This window comes from Myotis nattereri (assembly GCF_964212035.1).
Source record: "Myotis nattereri genome assembly, chromosome: 2".
Classification (NCBI taxonomy): Eukaryota; Metazoa; Chordata; class Mammalia; order Chiroptera; family Vespertilionidae; genus Myotis; species Myotis nattereri.
Window position 1 is genome coordinate 208,382,943 of NC_138076.1, and position 17,721 is coordinate 208,400,663.

The 17,721-nt window shown below is 59.7% G+C and overlaps 1 protein-coding gene across 1 annotated transcript in view; it reads right to left on the bottom strand.

Moving 5' to 3' along the window:
- TMPRSS6 (transmembrane serine protease 6) overlaps positions 1-17,721 on the bottom strand; it is a gene marked incomplete at its 5' end in the record, with an annotated part of 29,692 nt that overhangs the window by 2,069 nt on the left and 9,902 nt on the right. The window contains 10 exons of the mRNA XM_081083235.1: positions 606-877; positions 2,598-2,766; positions 3,015-3,131; positions 4,349-4,462; positions 5,120-5,218; positions 5,606-5,751; positions 12,877-12,986; positions 13,300-13,412; positions 14,190-14,326; positions 17,035-17,239. Coding sequence (XP_080939361.1) covers positions 606-877; positions 2,598-2,766; positions 3,015-3,131; positions 4,349-4,462; positions 5,120-5,218; positions 5,606-5,751; positions 12,877-12,986; positions 13,300-13,412; positions 14,190-14,326; positions 17,035-17,239 — 1,482 coding nt within the window. The remainder of the gene's footprint in view (positions 1-605; positions 878-2,597; positions 2,767-3,014; positions 3,132-4,348; positions 4,463-5,119; positions 5,219-5,605; positions 5,752-12,876; positions 12,987-13,299; positions 13,413-14,189; positions 14,327-17,034; positions 17,240-17,721) is intronic.

A 17,721-nucleotide genomic window follows, 5' to 3' on the forward strand; every position in this document is an offset into this window, starting at 1 on the left:
CCCAGGTCAGCTCTTAGCACTGTCTCCCCAGCAGATGCTCTCTCTCCATCTTCATACCCCTCAGCCCAACTCCATGTGTGGCATGCCGTGGCTGCTCCTCACTGTGTCGTGGGATGCAGACGGATGAATGGATGAGCGAGGGAGCCAGCCCTTGCCTTACCACTGCCCTTCCTCATCCTCTGGGGAGGTCCCCGTTCACCGAGCCTGTTTCCTCATTTATGAATGATTCCGACAGTGCTGCCTCCACATTGTAAGTCACTGCACACCTTCTAAAAGCCACCACCATGGCGGGCACAGGGCCTGGCTGGAGCGCTGCCCAGAGGGTTGAGCTTGCCTGTGGGCTGTGGGCCCCTGGCCTGCCCCTTTACCCCACACAGAACCAAGATAACCTCCCATGACATCGGTTCTCCATAAATGCCCTTCCAGGAGGAAGGCAAGGCCCAGGAGGGCAGGAGCCCACCGGTAGTAAAAGATGGTTTTGTTCTGTGAAATCCAACCGGACTTCCTCCTGGGACTTGCAGGTCTCAGGGGTGGAGCCCTGGGCCCCTTGCCCCGCCCCCTCTAGGCTAGACACTGGGGGAGGCCCACCCCGAAGGCCTGCTCACCCCCCTCTCGTAGGGCGCCCCAGCCCGTGATCCAGCAGTGCAGGCCCGGCTCAAAGAAGTGGGAGCGCGCCGGCAGGCAGACGGGGCGGACGGCGGGGGAGCGCACCACGGGGTGGTCCAGCTGCAGCAGGGCCACGTCGTAGTCGTGGCTGTCCTCCTCGTGGTACGGGTGCAGGAGCAGGCGGCTCACCTTGAAGGACACCTCGCCCGGCCAGCGTGAGCTCTGCCACACCTTGCCCAGGAACACCGTCCACAGCGCCGGGGAGGCCATGCTGGGGGCGGGAGGGTGTCCGCTCAGCAGTGGCCTTTCCTGTGCCAGTTCCTTAGAGTAGCCGGCTTCCCCCCCCCCCCGCCCCCACCCCGGCCCCCGGACATGGTCCGCACACCCATCCCCTCCTGCTCTGTGAGGCCAGGTAGCTGGAGGCTGGCACAGTGTTCAGTGCCCACTCTGGAGCCCGCCTGCCTGGGTTCCAGCCCCAGCTCCACCCGTTCCTAGATGTGTGTGTGCCTCTCTAAGCCTCAGTCTCCTTATCTGTGAAATGGGAATCGCATTTTCTACTCAGGTTTTCGGGGGGAACGTCGTAAGACTGTAGGTAAAAATATTAACACAGTGTTGGGGGCTGGCCGACGTGGCTCAGTGGTTGAGCGTTGACCTATGAACCAGGAGGTCACAGTTTGATTCCCGGTCAGGGCACATGCCCAGGTTATGGGCTCCATCCCCAGTGGGGGGGGGGGGGGGGGCGTGCAAAAGGCAGCCGATCAATGATTCTCTCTCATCATTGATGTTTCTAGCTCTCTCTTCCTCTCCAAAATAATAAAACAAAACAAAACACAGTGCCGGGCACCTGACAAGCGCCTCTCCTTTCACCTGTGTGCTTTATGGGCGGGGCTGCTGGGAACCGCTGAGGCTGACCAGTCCTCCCTGGGGGACGGGTGGGGAGGGAGTGGGTGTGGAGGGATCGCAGACTGGGCCTTGCAGACCCCTGGAGGCCAGGCCAGCCTTTACCTTTCAGGCAGAGGGGAGCCAGGGGTGGAGTGAAAAAGGGAGGTGGCCGGGCTGCACTCAGGAAGGGTCCCCAGGGAACCTGGGCCAAGGAGGCAGAAGGGAGCAGGCTGGGCTGCGGGGGCCCAGTGTGGACGGGCAGTGGTGAGGGTTCACCCGGAACACCGGGAGACTTAAGTCCGGCTCTGATGTGAGGAAGAGGGACGCCCTGTGCTGCCAAGTCCTTGGTTGGGGACTGCGTAGCCCCAGGGCGGAAGAGGGGGTTGTGGGGAGAGGAGTCCGGGGCTGGCCCTGCGGGGGAGGGGCCTGGGGACCTGGAAGATGGGCCCGGGGTGAAAGGGGGACAGGGTAAGCCAGCACCATGCATGCGGGGAAGATGTCTGTGAGGCGGGGTGAGATGTCCCTTGGGGGCACGTCTGGAGGAGAGGGGTCTGCTCTCTGCTGTACCCCAGTGTCAGCCACCGCCCCTGGCGCATGCAGGAGCACAACACACGTGGCTGAGTGGATGCATGAGCGAGTGAATGCCTGAAAGTTAAAACAAGATGCCAGCCCGGCCGGTGTGACTCAGAGGTCGAGCATCGACCTTTGCACCAGAAGGTCACGGGGATATTCCCGGTCAGGGCACATGCCGGGGTTGCAGGTTCGATCCCGGGTAGGGGGAGTGCAGGAGGCAGCCGACCAATGATTCTCTCTCATCACTGATGTTTCTATCTCTCTCTCCCTCTCCCTTCCTCTCTGAAATCAATAAAAATATATTTTAAAAAACAAAACCAGATACCGAAAGGACAGCACAGAGAGGTTGAGCCACCTGTCCAGGGCCACAGAGCACGATTGCGGCGGAGCCAGGACTGAACCCAAGTGTGGAAACAGCCATTTTGGGGGCTCCTCACCAGCCTTTGCTCTGTGTGCTTAGAGCGTAGGGACACCGGGCCTCCTTGCACGGCCTTCCCTGCCCCCCTCTCATGGTCTCGTCCCCACGCCCCCCTCACCTGTCCTCCTGGAAGCAGTGGGCAGCTGTTATCACCCAGCGGTCAGCGATGAGGGCCCCCCCACAGATGTGTCGGCCCCGGACCTGGAGGCTGGCCTGCCATGGCCACTCGCCCTCTGAGGACACGGCCCCGCCCACAATGCGGCCAGAGGGACCCTGGAGGCCACAGTCTGAGGGGGGGGAGGGGGACAGGCAGGGGCAGAAGGGAGGCCAGTGGGCACAGGGACAGAGAGAGATGGAGAAGGGGGAGGGAGAGCGAAGGGAGACACAGAGGAAGAATGAAGGACGAGTGAGGGGGCAGAGGTGGGAGAGAGAGACAGGTGGACACGTGGTGAGCTTTCCTCCTGCTTCGGGTGTGGGCACCTCCCTCCGCCCACCCCACCGTCTGTGCCCGCGGGCCGCAGGGCGGGGCGCTCACCGCAGTGCTGCTCATCGGAGCCGTCGCTGCAGTCGGGGCGCCCGTCACACTGCGGGTTGGGCTTCTTCACGCAGCTGCGGTCCTCACACTGGAAGGTGAACGTCCCGCAGGGCACCCCTGGGATAGAGGGGGTGGGGCAGGGCACAGAGGATGGGTCCCCGAGCCCAAGCGAGCCTCCAATCGAGGCCCAGGGAGACGAAGCCTGGAAGAGCCAGGAGGTGACTGCTGAAGGGTCTCGTGAGCCAAGGAAGGTTCCCTGAGGCTCCCTCCACACCTCCTAAAGGCAGGCTGTGCCCCGCCCCCCCCCCCCCCCCCCGCCCGACTGTCCTGTTGAGAGCAGGGCTCTGTCTCCCCTCTCAGACGGCGGCCCCTGACCCAGGGCCATGCCCCCCACTTCGGTGTGGTGCCCAAAGGTAGAACTGCGCCTCCCCTTTCAGACTGGGCTCTGCACTCAGCCTGGCAGACCTCCCGGCCTTGGCCCCACCCAGCCGCCCACCTGCTCCTCACTGCTCCGCCTCCTGGCCTCCTTGCCTCTTGTTTGAATGTCACATCTCAAAGCCCAGTTCCAAGCCTGCCTCCTCTAGGAAGCCTCCCCCGCTTGTGCTCCCCACTCTCCGTTCTCCCCATGCTACTGGACATAGTGTCCAGAGGGCTTTGGGCAGGGACAGCCACCCATCATGTCTTCCTACCAACAGATGGTCCCCAGAGGGCAGGGGTCATATCTCTGGTGTCTTTTACTCCCACTGCCTCCCTCTGCCTCGCCTATCACTGGGCGCCTATCACAGTTGGGACCCCCAACCTGGTCCCTGCAAGTGTTGGCTGGCCAGTTGGATGGATGGATGGATGAATGGATGGATGAATCAATAGACACAGAGAGATGATTGGGAAGACCAACAAATGGGTGGATTGATGGTCCAGTGGGGAGAGTGACACACAGCTAGAAGGAGGGATAACTGAGTGGATGTAAAGACCACGGCATAGACAGGTAGTTGGACAGATCAGTGGATGGGTGCACGGATGGAGGATGGGCCAGTGGACATACAGATAGTTGGGTAAACAAATAAATGGGTAGATTGGTGGTTCAATGGATAGGGAGGTGGTTGGGCAGGCCGATGATGGATAAATGGATGGATATACACTCAAGATCTGGCTGGAGAGATTGGAAGATGGATGGACGGATGGATGGACAGGTAGGCATACACACAGATGGGTTGGTAAGTATTTGGACAAGAGAGCAGAAACCGGTGACAGAGAAGCGTGCAGAAGGGCTGGGCTGTCTGGCTGAGACCCATTCTTTGGTTTCCCTCCCGACGCCTGGTCACACCCCACCCTACCTTCCTGGCACTGCTCTTCATCACTTCCGTTGAGACAGTCCAGCTGCCCATCGCAGACCCTGGACAGGGGGACGCACGTGCTGTCCTCTTGGCACTGGAATGTGGCTCTGCAAACTGTGGGGACACGGGGGGCCGATAGGGGGAGCCAGAGGGACAGGCTGGGCTTTGCCTTGCCTGGAGAACATGGATTGCCCCTCACAATGGCAAATCTCTCTCCGGCTCCTTTATGCTAGAGTTTCACAGCAGCCTGGTGAGAGACCCTATTTCATGGATGAAAACAGGGATGAAGTGACCTGTCCAAGGTCAGCTGGCTCAGCCGCAAGTGGAAGCCAGATGTTCTGGTTACAAACGAGCACGCAGGCAGGGTCACCCCAGAGAAAGGTACAGGCCCTTCCCTCCGTGTCTCTCCCTTTGATGGGACAGAGCGGAGGGAGGTCTGGGGGGTCGGACCAGAACAGGTCGCCCTGATGGTGAGGATCGGAACTCAGGGTCAGAGGAAGAGGTGTTATTCCAAGAGGCTTGGAGACCACCAGGCCCCTGAGCGCTTCCGCAGGGCTGGGCAACTCCAGCTAGACTTGGCAATTCCAGTCTGAACCCCTGGAGTGGAGGGTGAGAACCCATTCCAGGGAGGGAGACGGCGGCTCCCCCCTGGGCACCCAGGATCTGCCTGCCCCTGCGTAACAGCCTCTCCTCCCGGGTCCACCTCGGTTCCTTCCCGGCCGGCTGGCTGGGACAGCGGCTGGGGGTGATGGCCACAGGCCGACTGCTCACCGCAATTTCTCTCGTCCAGGCCGTTGGGGCAGTCCTTGACCCCGTCGCAGGCGGGCACGCAGAGTCCGTTCACAGAGCAGAGGAACTCTCCAGGGCACGCTGGGGGGAGGGTGCCGTTAGGGTGTGCCATCGTGAAAACGCGCGCAGATGCAGCCTCTGAGAGCCTCACTGCACCCCATGTACACATGCTGTGGACATGGTCCGTGTGGAATCCATGCCCAGTCTCACACATGCAGCACACATGCAGGTATGTATGAGTGTGTATACCTTGTGAACACACGCGACTGCTTTGCTTGCACACACAGGCACACACAAAGCTGCATATGCACGTATACACACATACGTGCTCACATGCACACATGCACACATGCTCACATGCACACACACACTCCCTTTGCCTAGCCCTAGGCACTCCCAGGGGTGGCAGAGGCCGGAGGAGGCTGGGGGGCTGCGGGGGGCTGCCTCGCCCCAGCGGCTCATACTCACGATCCGACTGGTTGTACAGGCCGTAGTGCACCTGCACGCCGGGCCCGGTGAGGGAGATCTGGGAGGTGAAGTTGATGGTGATGCCGGTGCTGGCCACCACGGGGATCCTCTCGGCGTAGGGCTGCAGCGTGCGCAGGCCACACAGCCTGGGGCGACAGGAGACACACTCAGGGCCCCTTGGGTCTGTCCAAAGGAAGGGGCGGCCTGGGCCCCGTGCGGACAGGGCAAGGACAGGGCAGCCAGAGAGGACGGGGGAGCTGCACCCCCTCCTCTGTCTTGATTTTCCCCTTGGGTGGCCTCTCACTCCCAGAACCATCTTCAGAAAGCAGCCTGGCTAGGCCACTCCCCTGCTCACACCCGGCACCGGCTCCCACTGCCTGCAGGATGCAGCTCAAGTCTGGCTCCAGTCCCCGTGACCAGCAAGTTAGGGTCCCTCTCGGAGCCTCACTTTCCTCCCGTATGAAACAAGGGCCATTTGGTCTCTGTTGACCTGAAATCTAACAAAAGGGCTCCAGCGTGTCGGTAGAAGAAGCGCTGACTATTCCCCTCTGTGGACAGGAGAGGGCAGCCGCCTTGTGCTGGGCGGGAGGAGGGACGGGGGGCAGGGGGGCAGGGGATGGAGGCAGCCGCTCCTGTTCAGGCGCTATCCCTCCCACAGAGACACCTGCATAGCCCTCTGGTCCCCGTGACCCTCTGGGCACGAGGGAGGGACCGTCCTGCTCCGGGGCCACTAGCGCAGTGCTGATGGGGTGCTCCTTCTCTGTGCCTGGTCACACCCGGGGGACCATCCCCCAGCCATGGAGCACCCCCACACCCCTCCCTGTCAAGGGGTCACTGCTGACCCCTCCCTGCCAAGAAGATGCTCTTGTTTCCCCGGAACCTCCCCGGAGAGGCAGCGTTCTCCCCAGAGAAGAGGTAGGAACCCTGGCATCGCACAGTGGGGCACAGGGAGCTCACCCACAGGGAGCCGGGGTGGCCCTCGCCTCACAGAGCAAGTGGGTGCACTTACATGGAGTGGACGGAACCACACCCCGGAGCAGCATGGGGCTCCCTGCCTTCCCAGGTGGGACACCCTCACGGAACAGACGGGATGCTCCTGGGAGCGCCCCATAGGGAAGGGGGTCCCCTCGCAGAGCAAGTAGGAACGCCTTCACAGGTGAGGGGAGCACAGCCAGACCCGGTGGAAAGAGTCCGGAGAGGGCAAAAGTGCCCCAGCAGAGAAGGTGGGAGGAAGTCAAGAGAGCAGGTGGGAAGGCCCCAAAGCATGCTGGGAATATCCCACTGAGCAGGTCACTTCCCAGGCACCGGGCACTTCCTCCGAACTTCCAGAACACGCTACGCACTTCAGTGCATCACCCAGTGAGTTCACCCAGGAGCCAGGGAGGACGCGCTGGGGCTGGGGCTGGGGCTGGGGCTGGGGCTGGGGCTGGGGCTGCAGCTGCGCACAGCTGGGCCTATCCCACCCCTCCCTCGGCGGCTGCACAGCGGCAAGGCCTCACTGTACAGGGATCTGAGGGTCTTGAAGCAACGCCAGCTTCAGGGGCTGAGCCCTCACGTTCCCCATGGCCCCCCACAGTCCTGGCCAAAGGTGCAGCCTGCCTACATGGCCACAGTGACCGTATTCTTGTCCCCACCCCAACAAATAGTTCTCAAAGTGAGGTCTGGGGACCCCTGCGGGTCCAGAGAAAAACTGATTTTCATAGCAATGCTCAGGTGCCATTTGCCGCTCTAACTCCCTCTCACGAGAACGCAGTGGAATTTTCCAGAGACCGCATGGTGTGTGATGCGGTGACCAATTAAAGGCAGAAGCCAGTGTGGGATCCAGGGTGCTTTAGTCACCCAGTGATTAAAGGAACTTGCAAAAGTGTGAAGTGGTGCTATTTTTCTCACCAAATGCTATTGGTTTGGAAAAGATAATTTTTCAATAAGGGAAGTTAACATGTAATGGGTTTATCATGACTTTAAATCAATTGGTAAATGTGCTGATTCCTCCCGGTTGTAATTTGTAATACTGTGAACACCGATTATGTGACGTGTGTGCAAACTCTCCCGGGTGCTCAATAACTTTACAAAGTGTCACAGCGTCCTGAGGTGGCAAAGTCTGAGAACCTCTTCTCTGCCTCTGGCTGCCACAGCCCAGCGGGCGCCAGACTGGCGTCAGGCACCACCAGGGGGCACCCCCGAGCAAGCCTGGCCCTCCTTGTCCTTTTAAAACGAAGGAATCCAAGGGATTTTGTTGTTTTTTAAGGAGGATAAACAAATGTTTCATAGATGGTTATCCACAGAGAACTGCCCCGGGAGCGGACAGGGGCCAGGGCCTGGGAAACACTGGGCAGGGAGGGGTGAGGAGTCAAGGGCATCCCTAACCCTCTCAGGGTCCAAGGACACGGGTTGCTGTCCGCACCCAGTTCAGGAGACTGTGGGGCCCGGAGGCGCCGGAGCCGGGTGAGGGGAGTGGAAAAAGTTCAGTCTAGATCAGTGATGGCGAACCTACGACATGCGTGTCAGAGGTGACACGCGAACTCATTTTTTTGGTTGATTTTTCTTTGTTAAATGGCATTTAAATATATAAAATAAATATCAGAAATAGAAGTCTTTGTTTTACTATGGTTGCAAATATCAAAACATTTCTCTATGTGACACGGCACCAGAGTTAAGTTAGGGTTTTTCCAAATGCTGACACGCCGAGCTCAAAAGGTTCGCCATCACTGGGCTAGATGCTGCACGGTCTCTCCAGGTGCCAGCATCTGCGGACAGGACGTGTCCCCCACGAGAGCCCAAGAGAGAACTCCAGAATCCGCTCGTGGCTCAGCTGGTACCCCAGGAACCTGCCCAACCTGGGCAGCATTTGGCTCCCACGCTGGAGACCCAGGGCATGGGGGGAGGGAGAGGGAGGGAATTCCTGAACAGCCTCTTGGTTCCTAGGTGGCCAGACAGGCTGCAACCAATTACTCAGCCTGAGTCATTCAACTTAGAGATGATCAGTTTAGTCTATGCAGCGCGAGTTTGTTGGTTTTTTCAAATTTAGTCGCTAGATAACTTCACATCATAATCTAGATTCTTGTTTCTCCGTAAAAGTAAGCCCCAGAAACACTGGCCGGCCTTTGAGGCCACTGAATTAGGCAGGGCACATGTGGCCCTGCTACCCATCCCACTCCCCCCAAGCGGCCTGTCTCAGGGGCCCATGCACCCACTGGGCCCTTTGCACCTCTAGCTCTCCGATTCCTCCCCACCCACCAGGTGCCACCTCCTCCCCCACAGACTCTCCAAGGAGCACCAGACTCCTCCCCACCCACCAGGTGCCACCTCCCGCCTCACAAGAGTACCCTCTCCAAGAGCACCAGACGTGTGAAGGCTGGGGAGCCCCCCTCTCATCTCAGTCACACAGTGGGAAGGCACATGTTTGCACTGGCGGCTGTCTGGGTTTGAGGGCTTTTCCTTCTTGTCTCAGATGGTAAGCAGGCACCCTGTCAATCATCTTACACATCAGCAACTCCACACAGGGAGGAATTCAAGAAAGATTGGATGAGCGGATAGAATGGTGGGTGGATGGATGATGAGCGGATGGAAAGGATGGATGGATGGATGGTGGATGGATGGATAGATGCCAGGGTGGTAGAAGGAAGGAAAAAAAAAAGGATAGATAGATGAATGACTGAGCAGGTGGAAGAAAGTAAGAGTGGAGTGGATGGATGGATAGGTGGGTGAAAGGGGGTAGAGGAAGGAAGGAAGGAAGGGAGGGAGGAAGGAAGGGAGGAAGGAAGGGAGGAAGGAAGGGAGGAAGGAAGGGAGGAAGGAAGGGAGGGTGCATTCCCTTCCCTGAGCGCAGGTCAGCCGGGAAGGAGGGTGGGGAAGGCAAGCAGGAAGAAGGAGGCAGCGGCACCTGAGGGACCTGAGCCTGGACCTGGAGCTGCAGAGCCGTTTCAGGCCCAGCTTTGCCACAGGAAGGGGCTGTGACCTGGCACACGGCTCAACCCCAGCAGCTTCAGTTTTCGTCTGTAAAAGGGGGACCCTGTCTCCCGTGTAGGGGGCGCTAAGGAATAATGAGAAAATGGCTTCTTTGAAAGCCGGCTGCTGGCGCTGTCAGGCTGTGAGCTCATTTGGGGACCAGCTGGGGCTCTGCCCCCTCCTGGCAGCACCAGCGCAGGCGCTGACTTGGCAGTGTGTGTGTGTGGGGGGGGGGGGGCGGGGGCGGGGGGCGGGGAGGGGGCATCAGTGGCCGCGGCCAGTGCTGGCTGCCAGGGCCTCGGGGGAGCAGAAGGGCCCTCCACAGCCAGTGCAGGCCAGCGGGGCCCCAGCAGGCCTGAGCCGTGGCTGCCTGTCCCGTCGGGAGGAGAGAGGTAGACAGACGTGGTTGGACAGATCGCAGGAGCAGTGACATCACAGGGAGGAAGCTGGGGAGGCAGGTTCCCAGAAAGGGGGAAGCCTCCTGCCGTGACGCCCAGCCAGAGGGGTTCTGCGAAACAAGCAGCTGGCGGATCTCAGAAGGCCCCTCCCTGCCCTGCCTCCAGGCCCCTCACAAGGGCATGAGGCCTCAGCCAGAGTCAGAGGGGCACCGGGACCAGCTGGGTAGAAAGCGGGGGCGGGGGGAAGGTTGGTAGAAAGTGCTCAGGGGAGTGAGGTGACAGGGCCCAAGGACGCCCAGACAGTGGAGAGCCCGGGTGCTCCTCACGACGCTGGCACCTGAGGGATAAGAAGATACCTCTCTCTTGCCCTAACCAGTTTGGCTCAGTGGATACAGCATCAGCCTGTGGACTCAAGGGTCCCAGGTTCGATTCCGGTTAAGGGCATGTACCTTGGTTGCGGGCACATCCCCAGTGGGGAGTGTGCAGGAGGCAGCTGATCGATGTTTCTAACTCTCTATCCCTCTCCTTTCTTCTCTGTAAAAAAAATCAATAAAATATATTTTTTTTAAAAAAAGAAGAAGACACCTCTCCTCGCCCCACCCTCTGTCGCTCCCCGTCTGTGGTCACTCTGGGCCCAGGACTGTGCCTCCCCTTCCTACAAACCGGGCCTGGAAATCTACACCCGTCCCCAGGCCGCTCACGTCTCCACCGCCCACGCAAGCAGATTTTCCAACAAATGCTCATTCAAATAATTTCCCAGCATCTGCATAGGGCGATCATTATCAGAAAGATCACAGCGAGAGGAAACGGCCTGTCCGCGCTCACAGCTGGGAGGTACGCCTCTGCCTGCCCGTCCACACTCACGCGTGGACAGAAGCCCGGGGGCAGGGGGACACGAGTCTCCACCTGGGGACCCTGGGCCCTAACGAAGGTCTGAGAAGGTGGAGATGGGACTTTGCAGGCTGCTCTTAGAACGGGCTAGAGCCACGTGAACTGCCCTTCCTCTCATCAGGATGCCCATGGACGGGTCTGAAATGCCTGGGCCAGGAGAGTGAATAGCTGGCACGGCTGCTCAGAGGCTCTGCGGGAGGAGCCTGCACAAGCATGAGCGCTTACGTGTGCACATATACACACATGGATGCATGGACACGGGCACACGTATGCACACCCACACACAGGTCTGAGCAGGCCACCTGGCTCAACTCAGGTTGCTCCAGTCACAAGCTGGGTGACTTTGTGGAGATGGCTCCGCCTCTCTGGGCTTCAGGGTCCTCAGTGGCCCATGAAGGCAGCACAGGGACCTGCTTCCTCACCAGGTTGTGGAGGACGAAGGACATGGCTCCTAAACCCCTTAGTGAGGGGCCTGCCTGGCACCGTCAACAACCAGTTATTAACTCAGGGTCAGTGCCTTCTGGAGCTTTCTCTGAGCCTGCAGGAGCCAGCGTCCTCCGTCCCTGATCTCATTTAGTCTCCCTGGGTGGAGATGTGTGCATGCCCATTTCCCAGATGGGTTACCTGAGGCTGGGAGAGGCGAGTCCTTGCTGAGTAGGGAGGAGAGGAGCTGGGATTTGAACCCTGTGCTGCCTGGTGTTCACACCTAAGCTCTTTTCACAGCAACATTCCACTAAGAACTAATAAACACAACATACAGGGTGCGTCTCTCGGGCCCTGGGCTGGTCTAACCCCTAGTTTTACAGACGAGAAATGCCGGGAGCCGGTCCATCCTTGCTGTTTCAAGGGACCTGGCATATATGGCATACTGTTCTTAATATGTTTGCTCACCTTCTTGGCACAATGTGTTTTAACCAAGGTCACCTCTCTGAGAAAGGTTATTTCCCCAGGTAGGGATTTTCCCCTGAAGTTAGGGAGGGAATAAAACCCCTTAACAAAGTGCCAGGCAGGTAATTAATCACTTTAACTATGAACAATCATGCTTAAGCTACATAATCTTTACTCCCTGGAATGGAGATAAGAAACGCCCTAACCTTTGGAATAGAGATTGATAGGATTGAATCAACTGGTATAAATACAGATGTAACAAGACAACAGGACACAGAACTGACACAGAACCTAGAGACAGAAGAACTTCGCTGTAGAGAACATGGCAAAAGATCCTGGACAGAAACTGGCCACAGAACCTAGAGACAGAACCTAGCGAGAGAACCTGGCTGAAGAACCTAGAGACAGAACCTGGCTACAGAACCTGAATAGAACATGGCAAGAAAACCTGACTAGAACCTGGTGACTGAACCTGGCTGGAGAACCTGGCTACAGAACCTGGCTGGAGAACCTACAGAACCTGGCAATAGAACCAGGCAAGAGAACTCAACCATGCTGATCAACTGAATGCTGCCTCTGTGTCATTCCTTCTTCGCCGACTCCATCCACACCTTTGGGGACCCCTGGACCTGCTGGGGTTGAACCCCAGCAGAGAAAGGGGGAGTCCTCAGAGTTCCAGGCAGAAACCAGGCAGCCTCCATGAGCAGGGGAGAGGTTTAGGAAGAGAGCGGAAACGGATGGGAGTGCGGAGCCCTGTCAGGCCTCCCCCTCCGCACTTCCCCCCTCCCACCCCTTTCACCCCTTCCTCCCCACCCACCTGGCTGCACTCTGAAGTCCCTCCCCACCACTTCAAGGCAAAAAGACAAGGACAAGAGGCAGGACAGTGGAGTCCTCCCAGCAGGGGCGACAGCACCCAAGGAAATGAAACCACTTCACCCGAACCAGGGTCAGCACCCCGGGTGTCTGATGGCAAATGTGTTAGACCTTTGGGAGGCTGGAGGGGAGGCCGGGCAGGGGCTGGGTCAAGGGGTGGGCCACAGGCCTGAGCAGCCGCCTTGACTGTTTTCCCAGGCTGTTCCTCTGAGGTCTGGGACTTGGGCTCCCAGGGGGGTACCCATGGGGAGAGGCAGGGTGCCAGGGGGGTACCTCCGGTTCTGGATCATCCACTGGCCCTGGGTGCATGGCAGGTCGTATTTCTGCCTCCGCAGTGCATAGGCATCAAACCAGAGGGCCAGGCCGTAGTCGAGGGAGGGCACCTGCGACAGAGGAGCTGGTCACCAGGAGGCCCGCGGGCTGTGGCTGGTCTGGTGACCCCACCTTCTAGGATGACAGAGAGAGAAAGAGGCTGCCACACAGAGTGCCGACCAGGGCTGACATCCGCCAGTCACTCAACAAACAGGCGTTGCTGGGGCCACACCCGCCAGCCCCCTCCTGGGGGGATCTGGACCCAGACTTGGCCTGGGGGTGCTTCAGCCAAGGCAGGACAGTGGGGCCCTCCCAGCAGGGGCCCCAGCGGTCCTCAGGGTGCTCTGGGCAGGCGTCAGGTGGGCGGGCAGGGCCGGGGCTCACCATGAGGTGCCAGGAGCAGTGGGTGCTGGGCGAGTAGTAGCTGGGGAAGTACGGTGTGCTGAGGACGCCCCGGGCCTCCAGCTGGCTCTCCAGGGTCACGTTCACCTCGCAGTCTGGCCCGGAGAACAGTGGTTACACGGGGTCCCTCGGCCCCGTCCCGCCGCACCTCCCCGCTGCCACTAAACGGTAAAGCCCAGTGTTGAGTGTGACTGTGTGATCTTGGGCCTCAGCTACCTCATCTGTTAAATGGGGACAATAACAGGCCATACCTCCTGGGGTAGTTGAGAGGATTACAAGGCAGAAAACACTCAGACCACCCTGGTACGTGATACGTGCTCAACAGACGTTAGCCATTGACACTCGCTGTGCAGCACTGGGCCGTTTACTCGCAAGCATGTCAAACTCGCGGCTGGTGGGCCGCACGCCTCCTTTAAAGGCCTGACAGGGCTCCACACCCCCATCCGTTTCCCCTCTCTTCCTAAACGAGGCATGCGGCCCGCAGACCCCACTGTCCAGGTGGGTGCCAAGGGAAGAGGGCTCGGGAGAGGCCAAGGAGAGGAGACAGAGCCAGGATGAGAGAAGGAGAGGAGGGAGAGAGACGATGAGCTCAGGAAAGAACATCAGAAGGCAGGAGAGAGAGGAGGGGGGAATGAGAGGTGAGCCTGCGTCTCCGGGGAGAGTGACGGAGAAGATGAGGGCATGGACTGTGAATAGAGGAGCGAAGAGGGGTGGGCTGTGAGCGGGAAGGCGGGGTGGAGAGCAGAGACTCTTCCAGAACCTTCCCTCTCCCTCAGCCCACACCAGCTAGAGCCAAGAGGGCGAAGGGCACGCCCAGGGGGCTCAGTGCCTGCCACCTCACCCCCCCACCCTCCAGGGCCCCGAGCCCTCACCCTGGAAGGCCACGGACTGCACGGAGAGCACGAAGGGGTCGTAGTAGCTGTGCAGGCCCTTCTTCCAGACCACCGCCATGACGGCGCCCGACGCCAGCACCTCCACCACCGGCTCCTGGCGGCTGCAGCCGTAGACCCTGGGGGACGGGGAAAGGCAGACTGGGTGAGCCGGGAAGGGCACCCGGCTGTGCAGCCAGCCTGCTGTGTGTTCACGGACAAGTCGCTGACCCTCTCTGGCCCTGGGGCTGCTTGGAGACCCTGAAGGGTCAGGCCAGCCTCTCAGGTGAGAAAGGCCAGGAGGATGCTCCGACTTCTAGAGCTTTGCATCAACGATGCCACAGAATCCTTTCCATCCCCTCCGAGTGCCCACGACCTCTGAGTGTCCAGCCTGTGCCCGCAGGAAGACCAGACGGGCACCTGTGGGAACCACAGCCTCCAGCTGGCCACACCCTGCTCTGGGCTGGGACAGAGAGGAGGCAGGAGTATGGCCCCCAGGCACCCCAGATGCCACCCAGCGTTTGGTGCCCGGGTGCACATCATACAGGATGGGATCGTAGAATTCTAGGCTCTCCGGGGTCTGAATGTCAGCCCTGCCAAAGCTCTCGGAGGTTGTTCAAGTCAGCTGATCGGTCTGCAGGTGGGCCAGCCGAGGGCAAGGTGCGCTGGGCACTGACTGGGACAGTGCCTGGGCCCCCTTCCAGTCGGTGTGCCCTGGTCTGCCATCTTACCAACCTCATCAAACTACCCCTTGCCTCCGACAGAACCCTCCGAGCCATTGCTAATTCATAGACCAATTGCCAGGCAGCCGCTAACCGTCCTCCCAGAGTGGGCCTGCCCCCACCCAGCCGCAAGGCACTGCCTGTGCATGATGTGCGGCCGTGGACTTGACCGGCAGGAGGTTCACCGATGGGGAACCGCAGACATCCCCTCAAGTGCGTGTGTGAGAGCCAAACACAGCCTCAAACCCAGAGAGGAGCGAGGGGTCCCATGGCAGGACCCCAGGAGGGTCCTGGGGCCGGAGGATCCTGGGGAGGGGCTCTCGCCAGGGAGGGAGATGGCACAGCCGCCCAGGTCCTCGTCCCTCCTGCTTCTACCACCTGGTTCGCTCTCACTGCTGGGTTCCCCCACCCTCCACACATCACTCCCTTCTCGCCCTCTCCTGCTCATTTCCCCCAGAAAGTGGGAGATAAGAGTGTAGTCAAGAGGGACCTGGAGGCCACCCTTAAGGGGGCTTCAGCTTTCAGTGTTGGGGTGTCTTCTCTTGCCTTTGGTTGACTTAGCAGCAGAGCCTTGTTGTAAGGAAAATGCCTCCAGCCTCCCGGGTGTGGGACCCAAAAAATGGAGCCAGGAGGCCCAGAATGGCGAGGGTCTCTTTGTCTTCCATCACCACTAATGTTCCTGCGCACGCTCCGGGGCGCACGTGTGGGGACCCCCAAACTCGTCTGTCACTGTAGACCTTCTCCTTGGGCCTGAGGTGGAGTGAGCCACCTGCCCAGGAGCCACAGTGAGTAGGGACAGAGCTAGCCCAGCAGCCGGGGGGCGGGGCACTCGGAGAAGCCCCAGGGGAAGTCCTGAAAGTCAGATGTGGCCTGGCCTCCCTGCCCTGCCCAGAGCCCTCCCGGAACCAGCCCACACACGCCCAGACTGAGGTCACCGCAGCCCGCCAGCAGGGGCGCTGCAGTGGGAGTCCGCCGCCTGGGAGCCTGGAGACTCAGAGAGGCCTGGGGAGCTGGGAGGAAGCCGCACCCAGCTCACCCTCCAGGACTGCCCAGATCTGAACAGCAAGCCCCCCCCCGCCACTCCCCACCCCCGGCCTACCTGGAAGCAGGACAGAGAAGGCAGAAGCCTGGCACCCCAGGGTCTTCCCCACCTGCCCTGAGCCTTGTGGGCCAACACCCACCTCCATCCTGTGGGGAGGTGACCAGGCGCCCCAAGACCAAGGCCACTTCCAGCCCTTTTCTGGCCTTCCCATCCCCCACTACCTGACTTCTGCCCTCATCACTTCTGTATTTTTTAAAAATATATTTTTATTGATTTCAGAGAGGAAGGGAGAAGGAGAAACATTAATGATGAGAGAGAATAATTCATCGGCTGCCCCCTGGACTCCCCCTACTGGGGACCCAGCCCACAACCTGGGCATGTGTCCCAACCCAGGACCCTACAGTCCATAGGCCGACGCTCTATCCACTGAGCCAAACCGGCTAGGGCTGCCCTGGTCACCTCTGCACTCCACATAATGCTTGTGCCCCACAGCCCCACTCCTCGGCTCAGGGACGCACAGTTAGTGCCCCGCTTCCCACGGGCTGAAGTTGAACTTGCTCCTGGCACCCAGTACCCCTTGTGCCTTTGCCCCACTGGACAGCATCACTGTGTGTGAGGATCTTGGCCCAGATGGGCCGATTTAAATCCTCACAATAGCCCTGCAAGGTAAGCGCGATTGTGCACCCATTTCACAGGTGAGGAAACTGAGGCTCAGAGAGGCAAAGTGACTTGCCTTAGGGCACACAGCAAGGAAGCAACAGCATAGGAGTTGGGAGACTCAGAAGCATTCTTCTAACAAGCCGCATGGCCTCCCAGAACTGACCTCAGGGGTCATCTAGTCCAACTGTTTTGCTACAAATGGGGAAACTGGCAGGGGAAGGGGACCCACAGACCACAGCCATTTCCAAATTCCCCTCCCGTCTCCCTCTGGGCAGGCCTCGCTGTCTCCCTGATAGTGAACTTGAGGTCACACAGCCCCTGGTCTCAGAACGCTCGGTGTGACTTCTGACCTTACAACACCACTTCCTTCCTCAATCCCCACCCCTATCTCCGCCCCCCCCCCCCCACCTCCCCAGGAACTCACGAGGTAATGAGCCTCCTTTCCAGGGGCCCCGCCGCGTCGTACATGGCCAGCCGGTCCCGGCAGTCGGCCAGCGTCCACTCGAGCCTGAGCTTGAGCATGAGATCCTCAGGGCCCTGCAGGTGCCACAGGCAGCTGGAGGCCAGGTAGTCGGGCCCCTTCAGCGGGAGGGTCTGGCCCCGGCCCACGTAGCTGTAGCGGTAGCAGCCTGGAGGGGGGAAAGGCACAGGCCCCCTGACCTCTAGTGGCTGGGGGGAGAGACCTGGGGAGCCAGCCCCGGCAGGTCCCCATGGGGCAGGGGTGGGGCAGGAAGGGCAGCTGGATGGGGGTCAGCCCAGAGGTGCTGTGTCCCATCTTTCTGTTCCCTGTGCCTTGATCTCTGTCTCCTCATGCACGCGTTCATCCGTAGGTCCGTTCATTCATTCATTCATTCATTCATTCGTTTAGCACTCACCGAGCTCCCTCTCCGTGCTGGGCGAGTGCTGGAGGAAGGCCCAGTTTCTGCTGGGAGCACCAGGAACAGTGTGGACAGAAACACAGGTCAGCGGTAACAGCCTAGGACCGCGGTCGGCAAACTGCGGCTCGCGAGCCACATGCGGCTCTTTGGCCCCTTGAGTGTGGCTCTTCCTAAGCCTTAGGAGTACCCTAATTAAGTTAATAACAATGTACCTACCTATATAGTTTAAGTTT